The sequence below is a fragment of the Nothoprocta perdicaria genome, unplaced genomic scaffold, assembly GCF_003342845.1.
Source record: "Nothoprocta perdicaria isolate Ctin4 unplaced genomic scaffold, notPer1 scaffold_108, whole genome shotgun sequence".
Lineage (NCBI taxonomy): Eukaryota > Metazoa > Chordata > Aves > Tinamiformes > Tinamidae > Nothoprocta > Nothoprocta perdicaria.
This window is the reverse complement of record NW_020454183.1, coordinates 1029449-1040953: the sequence shown is the minus strand read 5'-3', so window position 1 is coordinate 1040953 and position 11505 is coordinate 1029449. Positions and strand designations below refer to the sequence as shown.

Genomic DNA, 11505 nt, shown 5'->3' with positions numbered 1-11505 from the left:
CGGGGCCGGGGCCGGGGCCGGCGAGGAGCCCGTCGTGTCCCTGGCCGAGGTGCTGGCGGAGAACGAGGAGCTGGAGCAGGAGGCGCGCGCCGTGCTGGGCGGCAGCGACCACGAGCGCTGCAGCTACGCGCAGGTGGGGGCGGCGCCGCGCGCTCCCCACGCGTGTCGTGTCGCGCCGCGTCGTGTCGCGGCGACGCTGTCGCGGCCGCGGCCGCTGTCGTTGCAGGGCGCCGTGAAGCGGCAGGCGCTGTACGCGTGCGGCACGTGCACCCCGCCGGGCCGCGAGCCCGCCGGCATCTGCCTCGCGTGCAGCTACGAGTGCCACGGCTCGCACCGCCTCTTCGAGCTCTACACCAAGCGGTGAGCGCGCCCGCGGAACGGCAACGGCGGCGGCAGCGGGAACGGCAACGGCAACGGCCCGCCGCGCCCTGTGGGGGACTCGGTGCCGCCAGAAGAGCCCAGGTGTCCCCAGACGGGCCCCAGGTGTCCCCAAACGGGCCCCAGGTGTCCCCAAACGCGCCCCAGGTGTCCCCAAACGGGCCCCAGGTGTCCCCAAGCGCGCCCCTTTGCGCCCTTTCCCCCATACACGTTTGTTGTCTGCGCGGCACTCGCGGGCCCGTTCAGCCGCTCCCGTGGGCCCTTCCCGCCAGAAGCTGCCGAGGATGAGGATGTCGGGATCGGCCGGGATCAGCGCGGGACGTGAGGCCGCCAGGCTCCTTGGCCGTGTCTCACAGATGCTCCTGTTTAGACAGCTGCACAAAGAGTTTTATGGCTCCTAAAACACCGCTGGAAAGTGGTTTATAAAAATGCACCAGCTTTGGTGCTTATAGTAGAGGATCTGAATGCTTTGTTTCTCTTCCCAGGAACTTCCGCTGTGACTGTGGAAACAGCAAGTTCGAGAATTTGCAGTGCAAGTTACTTCCCGTAAGTTCCTTGGCGGGTCTGAGACGCGCAGCGCGAGGCTTGCAGCCCGGGCGGGCGCCGCTGGCCGCGGCCGGCTCTCGCGGAGCCGCCGGCGCTGCCGGCAGCGCCAGCGAGGGGCGTCCGAGCTCTGCCGCCGCGCTGCAGCGCGTGGGGGCACCCAGGCTGATAACTGCCCTCAGGAGGGTCTCCTTGGACGTGAGTTTACAGTTGCTTTAACACCATGGGGTGCTGTGCAGGCACGGGACGCGGTGAGTATGCGGTACCATCCCGGAAAGCAACCAGGAAGGAGGCTCTCTGCCTCGCTCTGCTTCCAGGAGGAGAGCGCTGCAAATGCAGGAGCAGCAAGTGGCTCCCCTGGCACCGCTGCCGCTGCGGCCGCGATCCCCGTGGAGACGCCCGTGGCCACTGGGAGATGTGGGTGCTGCCCGTGCGGGCGGCTGCAGCGTGTCCCGTGGGCGCCGTGCTGAGCCCAGCCTCAGCAGCAGAGGGGGCCTCGCATCGGGGTTCTCCTTCCAACAGAGGAGCAGTAAAAAGCATTTCGTAGGGTATAAAGAGAGAAGGGAGCGTGCACTGGCCGGTGCCAGTGTGGCAAAGTCTGCAGACCTGATGGGCAAGATGGGCATCAAACCTCAAGCGTTTTGTCTGACTAAGATCCTAGTGGCGCATGGTCGCCTGGGGAGAATTGTGCACATCTGGGAGGAATTTTGAATTTACTATTCACTGAACTGAAACTAAAGTTACCCTTAAAGAGTATTATGCCCTTAGGTAATTTTAGATGAGCAGTAGCTTGAAAAAACCCCACGATAGTTACCATTTTATATATGGAAATATAAAGAACCATATATATATATGGTTCTTGCTGTTTCCTTCAGTATTCCTTACACAGCCTATCTGCTGCCGACTGGATAACGTGCGAGTCGCAGGGTGGTATCTTTGGGTTTGGATCTTCACGCTGATGAGTGTAACGATTGCTTTTAGAGGGCCGACTGGGACGTTTTGGTTTAGGATGGGCATCTTCTGTTTCTCACTGCATTGTCTATTGAAATGATTTCTCCTTTCTTTTCAGGAAAAGGGCAAGGTGAATTCGGGAAATAAGTATAATGACAATTTTTTTGGATTATACTGTACTTGTAAAAGACCTTATCCTGATCCCGAAGATGAGGTAAGAAATGCAAAATTTAGTAGTAAGCTTATTCAGCATATATTGATACAAAACTGGGGTGAGATAATACAGCTCACAATACAAAATGCTGTGCAAATGGACGCCCACGAGACGTTTTTAAAAATTTTGTCAAGCGGCATTTCCCTTAATATTACTTTAACTGTCATTCATAGTATAAAGTAACACATTCCCACTGTTATTTAAAATAGCTAAAATATTTACACCTTAAAAACAGATGAAGAAGACACCGCATTCCTTCGGACAAAAGAGTGGTGCAGTTATCTCCACTCACTCTCTGCAGAGTTATGTTGTTCCTTGAGGGGATGGGTTTATCTTGAGAAATTCTACAAATAGTGAAAAAATCTCTTGATCTCGGATGCCAGAAGGTGTTTCCTTGTGCTTGCAGCCATGCTCTGAAGTGTTGAATTTGGGTCACAAACAGGAGCTTTCCTTTGCAATTATAAAAGTTACGAGTTTTTTAAAAATTAGAGTTTTTAGGGACAGAAAGAATAAGAAAGGCATAAGTCTTCCAAGTGTGAAAAGACTTTATTAGTGGTACTATCAAATATAAAGTCATTTTCCTGAGTTTAGTGAGATCTAAATATTTCTAATTAAATCATTAATAATTGTTTCATAATAAATTGTTTTGTACTAAGTTTGTATTATGCACCATTAAGAGTTAGGAATCTGGCATTCTTAAAGAAAACCTGATGACACTGAGGATAAAATTAGTTTTGGCAAGTCCCCTATTTCTGCATTCCTGCTTACAGAAAGAAAGATACAGGTAGCATGCTAACTTTTATCTGCTCTTTTGTGTAAGAATGTCTTGCTGTACTGGGAAAATTAGCTTTGCAGTAAAATTGCACATACAGTAGTGCTTAAGGAGCCAACTGGCTAATGAAATGGTAACTAGTTATTAATGACAGCGCCCTGTGGGTGGGTAAAGAGGGAACTGGCTTGAGGGGGCTTTGCGTAATACTGCACTTGGAGGAAAGATTCTCCAGGTTGATATTAATGCTAATGGTGCAACCGTTCCTCTAGATTCCAGATGAAATGATCCAGTGCATCGTTTGTGAAGACTGGTTCCATGGAAGGGTAAGGAAACTCTAAGCAGCAGAACTGCCATTTGCACAGAAACAGGCTAATGATGTTGGTTAATTGTGTAGGGTAATTCTTACTCGGAAAGATGTGCTGTAGTTCTCAGGAGATACCTACCTAACTTCTGGGGCTGTTCCTTTCCACTTCTGCAAGGTGTTACTGAACGCTTAATCGTGCACTGCTGTTCACTCAGGTCCAAAGTAACTAGGAAAACCTCTCCTTTTTTCCAGGGTTACTTTTGTGGAATAAAATAATAGGCTTGTGACTGCCTTTAACTGGAAAATTATAAACTTAGAATCAGGGAGTTCTTTAGAGCACGTCATTACCAACTATCTGCATGTTTATTCAGAGGAGTGCTTTTTTTGAATTGTAATTACATTAAATAGTAAGGAAAAAAACTGCACTGTTGGTCCCTGATTACAGACTTGGGGAAAATGCTTAAGCAGCAGCTAAGCATTCACTGAGTGTCCTGCCTACTGCCTGAGCAGGGATTCAGCTGGTCCTGCCTGCTGGGGGCACAGGAGGAATTCCACAGAGGATGCAAGAAAGTAAAATATTTCATGTTGCTGGAATAACAAAGAAAACAAGGTGATTGGCTTCAGTTATAGGTCTGTAGATAAACCGTGGGTTTGTCTATATATAATGTGTGTATCAAGGATGTTATGCTGCCTACTGCTACTGTGAAAGAATGATTTTCAAAAGAAAACAGCAAAGTGCTGTGAATTGCCTCAATGTTTCTCACAAATCTCTCTGAGGGCCTTGAGACCTAAATCTTCTCATTTTCAGGATGTGAACAATGAGACTGGCAGTCGTTTGTGTAAGGAAACAATAATTAAAAGTTAGGGTAAGAGTTAAAGTTGCAGTGAGTTTTGGGTATCTTATTGTGCAGCTATAGTTAGGACAGAAGAATTATGTTTAGAAATGAGATAAAGATAGAACTGAAATTTCCAAGTATGTAGAAAAATAAAAGTCTGCAAACAAGGGCACCGTGAGCTCAGTTTCTCCCGGGAACTTGATCCAATCTTTCCAGCCTCTGGGCTGTACTGGTGCTGGCTGTAAAAGCAAGCGGGCCCTTTGCTCGTGCTGCGAACGCGGTGGCACTGCTGCTGGACGTGCGCGAGAGCCCGCGCGGCGCCCGCTGTGGGGCTCGGCGCCCGCTGAGGGGCTCGGCACCCGCTGTGGGGCTCGGCGCCCACTGCGGGGCTCGGCGCCCGCTGAGGGGCTCAGCGCCTGCCTCTCTCCCGCAGCACCTCGGGGCCGTGCCTCCCGACAGCGGAGACTTCCACGAGATGGTCTGCCAAGCCTGCATGGAGCACTGCCCTTTCCTGTGGGCCTACGCCTCGCAGCTAGCAGGTAAAGGAACCGCAAGCACCTGCGCCCACGTTCCTTCAGTGTGTAGTCCAGCTGCTCCCTAAAGAGGTCTGGTTCATAAATCTGTCTGCCGCAGTTGTCGCTGCTTGATTTGTTTCATCAAAAGCGTGTGGGAACACGGATGGTGAAGATCTGCTACCTGCCTCAGGGAACTCGAGTTCTAGGCAGGGCTGCAGGATCTGAAGAGCCGTCCTAAGGGAAGCAGTGAGGAACACAGCTGGGCTGGGGAGACTCCAGTCAGAAGGGAGTCAATGATACCGGCTTGAAAAGAGTGTAAAAAATGTTGGTTTGAGCATGTTTGGGTTATGTGATCTCACAAGAGATACCAGAGTCACCTGATACGTGTCTGCCCGATACATGGTCTCTGCAGGAGCGGATGACTGGATGTCAGTGGAAAGAGCTGAATTCAGGAGGTCTTGGTTCCTAGAGCCCTAGGCTGCAGTCTGAGGTCTCATGTACCAGGACATTCAGATGGGACTTTTAGAGATTCCCGGATGTGCTGCCTCGAATTCCCTTCTCTGCTTTCCCCTGCCCTCCCTCCCCACTGCCTGCGTCATCGGGCACTCCCCTGACTTGGCATGGAAGATAAATTTACTTGAAATGGTCAGTACAAGTCATTTGTTGTAGTGGTCTGGATCACTGCTGCCGGATGTTGGGTCACCTCAAACTGTTGGAAGATTAATACATAAGTATATCCTTAGACAAGTAGAGGTGACTGTGACTTTTCCTTGATAGAACTTTCTTCATATTTTTGTGCTATTTAGATGAAAATTGGTAGATGTAGCAAAAGGTTCTAGGTGGGTAAATAGAGTTCTTGAGGAAGCATTCAGCAAGTTACATAATAACCACGTGAGAGCACATGGAGCAGCAGAGGGCCTGCAGAAAGCCTTATTTGGTACATTTTGTTATTCACTTACAATTTTGTGTATAAACAACTGCTTGAATTGCCTCTTTCAAAACTGGGTACAGAGCTGAAGACAGCTGCAAGTGCTGGGTAAGGTTTTTGGGTTTTTTTTTTTTTTTGAATTGGAGAAAATGAAGATACCTGATCCTGGTATCTGACCGGATATCATGTGGATCAGATAGTCCAGGTGCTCTGTAACACTGCCTTATGAAGCAAAAAGAAAGGTTGCAGGAGCCCGTGCTTTGCCTGGCACAGTGCTTTCATTTATGTGGACATGTGTTTTCTAGTTCCTCCTTTGACCAAAGTGACTTCCGTTGAAGATGAAGGGATTGTCCTGAATGTTGAGGAAAGTGAAGAACAGAAAAAAGAAATAAAAACAGAAAGTGGACCAGAGCACCAAGAAACGGAGGAGGGGAAGCCAACAGACCAGCTTAATGAGCCCTCTACCAGCTCTGGCTCTTCCTGCCCCGAGGTAACACGTGCTTGCTTTGCTGCTCTGTGCATCTTCCTGGCAGTGGGGACTCTAAAGCCACCTCTTTCTGCCTGGGATCGGTGACAAGGCTTTCTGTCCCTTCCCATGCACGCTTTTAGCAGCTTTTTTACTGACACGTTACCTAAACATTCTCGTAGGGCATGGAGTAGGTTATGGAAGGTGCTTGGCACTGTGGGCGACGGGCGTCGTGGCCCTTGCAGGTGGCAGCAACCTGCTGCTTTACCCTTGGGCTGAAGGAATTCCTGGGTTTGTTTTAATACTGTGGTGTTACGGTGGTCCAGTTCTGATTTCCTAAACATGACCATTGAAATAATTTTTTACAGAACAGTATATTTATATTTAATGGATATTGCTAAGACCACATCAGCATTTACATATGAATGGAACATAATAGAAGTTGTCCTATAGAAATAAATATGTCCAAGGGGAAAAAAATCATCCTGCCTGAGGAAAATGAATGTAGCTGAAGTGAAGCTGAAGAGTATTAACACTCTTATTTTAATTCAGACAGTTCCTAAGAGCGAAGAACCAGTCTGCAAGCTGAAAGAACTCCAAAGGAAGCCATTTTTAAAAAAAGATACTGCCACCTTTTGGCCATCAAACTGGAGAAGCAAATTATGCACATGTGAAGCCTGCTTGGTAGGTACCCTTGGGGCTCTGTGCGCTGTAAGTGGCCAAGTGGGGAGGCAGAGAGGAGCCTCTGGGCAGGAGCAGAGCAGAGCCTCTCGCTGCACGCGCAGACACCTCCTGAAACACTCCCCATGCCTAAAGAAACAAGCAGCATCTTTTGGAACTGATGCAGCATCTGTGTTTAGAAGGAGCTCTAAATGTTTGTGCCTCCTGTGATTTAAGGCTAATGTCATTCTGAACGTCTTCATGACAGATGGTTGAAAAGTTTGCTGATATAAAATTTACATTATGAATTGCAGAACTTACTGTGAAGAGGGGCAGGGGACTGCATCTTAGCTGAAGAGTTCTGTAGTCCAAAATTACATTTTACTTTATTCTCCAGAAAATGTACTCAGAGCTTGAAGTCCAGTTCCTGACAGATGAATGTGACACTGTCTTGGCCTATGAAAATAAAGGTACCAGTGACCAAGAAACTGACAGGAGAGACCCCTTAATGGACACCCTTAGCAGTATGAACAGAGTCCAGCAAGTAGAACTCATCTGTGGTAAATATAAATGCTTTTTTAGAATCTGCCTTAGCATTTTCTGTGATCACTTTACTGTATAAAAACCCTATCTCCTGTATACACATTGCATGCTCTTCATTATAGAACCATGTAAGAGCACAACAGGTGTCAGAGTAGTATTGTAACTTGGCATCCAGCTATTTTTGAGCAACGTGTAGAAGACTGTGTGGCTGAGATTGTCATCCTCAAGCGGTGTTCCTGCAGAGAGGTCTGCCAGCTAGGTTCTGTTATAACTTTAACTCCCTTATGTTAAGGCAGCAGATGATGTAGGAATCTTATTAATATTTAGACTGTATATTAATGATAATTCCTCGTAAGATGGATATTTCATTTACATTCCTGTCTTCTGGCCCCTTTCTTACCTTGTTCTGGTGATCCCTTGTTGCTGCGGGGGTGGCAGCCTGTGCAAAGCTGGGGTGAAAGGTTTCTGTATGTTCCTGTTATTGACAGGACAGGCTTCATTTATGAAATACATCCAGCCCTGCTGCCCTCTGCTGAATAAGGTTTATGCTCTGGTGGGAACACGTGTTAAGACTTCCCAGCACCTACCGGTGCTTTTGCAGTTACTGTTTGTGGGGAGGCTGGAGTCCTTTAATTGCAGGGCTTAGACAGGCAGACCGCATAAGCCAGTCAGGTTCCTGCATCATTACATTCTCCAAGTCTATTCCTCCTTGCTTATTTAATTCATAATCTAGTTCAGGGACAGATTTGTCTTGAAGGGCAGGCTAGCTAGTAGCAAGAGGAAACAGAGCAAGCCTCCGTCGTAAGCCCGTGGCCAATCAAAGCTGCATCTCTCTCATTTTTCCTTCATGTCTTCACTTCCCCCTCCAGAATACAACGATTTAAAGACGGAACTGACCGACTATCTCAGGAGATTTGCAGACGAGGGAACGGTAAGGTGCACGGGGCAGCAGTGGTTTGGTTTCTTGAAAATGCGTTGTCTCTCTTTTAAATAGGGCTGGGCAGTGTTGAATATAGTAACTCTTCCTGTGTTGCAGTTACTAAGTAAACATCGGACACTTCTGATTCTTAAAACTATTTCTGTTGAAGGAAGTGTGGAGAGGTAAAAGGAACACCTCAGGAATGTCCTGAGAGCAGTTTTTAAATTTAAAGTGAAATAGTTGTTTCCTGGGAAACATCAGGAAAAAATATCTTAATCTTCATGCTTAGTCTTAAACTGAATTTAAACCTTCAGAGGAACAAGGACTGACCAAATAGTGGCAGACCATCTCTCCTGTTGTCTCACTGAAGAAATGAATCTGCCATTTATGAACATGGAAATTTTGTTTGTTCACATTAAGCCACAGATGTGCCAAAATGCCATTCATCCCCACCCCCTCAGTCACCATTCCAGATGGTGACGTCTTGCTTTGTGATAATTATCACAGAGTGGTTGAGGTTGGAAGGGACCTCTAGAGATTCTCTAGTCCAACCCCCCTGCTCCAGCAGGGACACGCAGAGCACGGGGTGGCATCCAGGTGAGTTTTGAAGGCCTCCAGAGAAGGAGACTCCACAGCCTCCCTGGGCAGCCTGTTCCAGGGCTCTGTCACCCTCACAGCGAAGAAGTTCCTCCTCACATGGAGATGGAACTGCCTGTGCTGCAACTTAGACCCATTGCCCCTTGTCCTGTCACTGCCCACCACTGTGAAGCATTTGGCCCCTTCCTCCCTACATTCCCCCTTCATGAACTTATCCATGTTAATCAGATCCCCTCTCAGCCTTCTCCAGAGAAAACAGGCCCAGCTCACTCGGTCTCTCCTCGTACGAGAGATGTTCCAGTCCCTTAATCATCATGGTTGTCCTCCCCTGGACCCTCTCCAGAAGCTCCACATCCATCTTACACTGGGAAGCCCAGAACTGCACACAATATTCCAGGTGCGGCCCCACCAGAGCTGAGGAGAGGGGCAGGATCCCCTCCCTTGACCTGCTTTATTCCGATGATAAAAGCAAGTAGCCGAACACATTAACGTCACCCTGAATGAACACATTAACGTCACAACTTCTCCGTCCCCTTGTTCTGCCTCGGGGTAGCTCATTGCCCTCCGTGTATCCTCTCGCAGGGGAACTGGGTTATTAATCCCCCAGGAGAGCTGTGGGCTGGCTGTATCAGAGAGACTCCAGGGTATTTGTTTTAATAAGCTTTGTAAATGTGTATACTACATAGAAGATGAAGGCTGCTGTAACTGAATTACTGCATCACAACTTGTGCTTCGTCTTATTTGCACTAGGTTGTTAAGAGAGAGGACATCCAGCACTTCTTTGAGGAGTTCCAGTCACGAAAGAGGCGACGGACTAACAGGATGCAGTACTACTGTAGCTAGAGGCAGCGCTCCGAGGCGGCAAGACCCCCGGGGAAGACCAGGATCCGCTGGCAAACAACAAGGGCAACTTTATGGTTGGCCTTTCCTCAGCACTCTGCTGCCCAAGAAACTGCCTCCACCTTTTCCCTCATTTTGTTTCTCTTTTCCCATTATTGGCAGTGCACACGTGTTCTTCACAGGCACACTGCAGAGCGGTTCAGCTATATGGATTTCAGCACTGAGCTCCTCTGCATTTATTGGAAAGCTGGCCTTGTTTCAAAAGGGCAGGATTGCTTGTTAAAAGCAACTTCAGGCTAGTGTTTCTTCCCTTTATTCTTTATCCCACTTTACTTTCAGTGCCTAGAGCTGTGTACACCGCACTAAAGCATAGGGCTCTCTGCCCGCCCTGCTTTCTCTATGGAATTCTACAAGTGGGAAGGAGGAGGCAGTGTGTGTTAGCAGTGATGCTCCTCGGTTCAAATCCCACTGGATGAAGCTGCATCTACAGTTTGGTTCGTATCATGTGAGCTAAAGGGCACTGGATGTCACGTGCTAACCAGGGGCTGGGGGAACCTTCCCTCAGCGCACCAAAAAACAGGAATCATGAGTTGGTCTTGATACAGCAGAATGTTGTATCTATTTTTTTTATTCAAAAACTATTTCTAGATATTGTACAGTGATGTTTTACATGCAAAAGTTTGTCTTGTGAAATGTATCCTCTCACTAGAATGTAAATGATGCCTAGTAGGAGGTACTACATTACAAATTATGTATTGGGGGTTTGTTAAAGGAATTTTAATATGCTCTTGTTTTAAAAACTAACCTACTTTAAAATTAACCTATTTCGTAACTGCTCCTAAAATGTTGCAGCATCCTGGCATTTTGCTACAGTATAATGTGTGCGATCTTTTTATAATCACTGTGATAATCAAGGAATAGAAAATGTTTCACTGACTTAACAAGCTATCATTAACTAAAACTAGCTCCTGACTTTCCCATGAGTCATTTTGAGCTTAAAGTAGTTTTTAGTTTTCCTTTTCCCACAAAATCCCACAACTCCCTCAAGGAAAGAGTAGTTTTTCACTCCCACCCTCAGCAGCTGGAGGATTTGCTTATCATGAGCTATCATTCTGCTCCCCTGTTAAGATTTCTTAGAAGAAAATTCAGCTTTTATCATTCTTTGTTAATTCTTTTTGGCCAGCTTGTTTGCAAAAGCGAACTCTAGCATAAAGACTCAGTTAATTTGTTTTATGCAAGTATGACTAGTTGCTTTCGACTCTAACTCTGGGTATTGTATGTGCTTTTTCTTTTGTAGCAACTATTATGGGAGTTGTAACTGCATACCTAAGTAAAATACCTACAAATTAAGCATTTGCTCAGTCTGTGCTGTTTTGTATCCGACCTGCTGCTCTGCCAGTCTGTTTCTATCCCTGCCCGGTGTCTCGTAGCAGGACTGTCCCCTGCTTGGCCACGTGGCCGGGCTGCAGTTGAGGGAGATCAGCCCGTGTCAGCACGTGCAGCCTCCCCTTCCTCCTCTTTGCTCCCTGCACTGACCTGCTTGATACTGGGTGCCTGTGACACAGGGTGCGTCGTCCCATCACTGCTGCCATCCCATCCCAGAGCATGGATTGAGCAGGAGAAAAAAAAAGCAGGAAAACAGCATTGTGTTTCTATTGTCCTACACTTTTCAGGCTAAAATAGGGAAAAATCTAGTCCGAGGTAACCATCGTTGAGTAAGTTCTAGCCTTGACTTCAGTAAGAGAATGGTCGCAATTTTAATGTTCTCCCTCAAGTACATACAGAATAACTCCTTAAATGCTAAGGTCAGAGGGAGAGTCTGAGCGTTCTGCACAGGCCCCAGTCAGTTATAATTCAGTTTCCAGCTGAACTACGAAGTGGACATCCTCCCTGCTAACACCTATGGCTAGCACTGTAGCACCACTTGCACCTCATCTGAAACATCCATTAAAATCAGTCCGCAAGTAGGTTTCCTCAAAGTCCGTACTTGAACAAAACTGTCAGCTGGCTCTCTGTGGAGGTATTCATACCTCTTGGAG

The 11505-nt window shown here is 47.4% G+C and overlaps 1 protein-coding gene across 1 annotated transcript; it reads left to right on the top strand.

Annotated features, from left to right (window-relative positions):
- Positions 1 to 13: 13 nt before the first annotated feature.
- UBR7 (ubiquitin protein ligase E3 component n-recognin 7 (putative)) lies at positions 14 to 10797 on the top strand (the record flags this gene model as incomplete). The annotated part of the gene is made up of 11 exons (XM_026046890.1): positions 14 to 133; positions 227 to 360; positions 864 to 924; positions 1991 to 2086; positions 3128 to 3181; positions 4432 to 4537; positions 5747 to 5931; positions 6460 to 6591; positions 6965 to 7127; positions 7980 to 8041; positions 9377 to 10797. Coding segments are annotated over 11 exons (1206 nt in total), but the record flags the coding sequence as incomplete, so codon positions are not given.
- Positions 10798 to 11505: the final 708 nt, after the last annotated feature.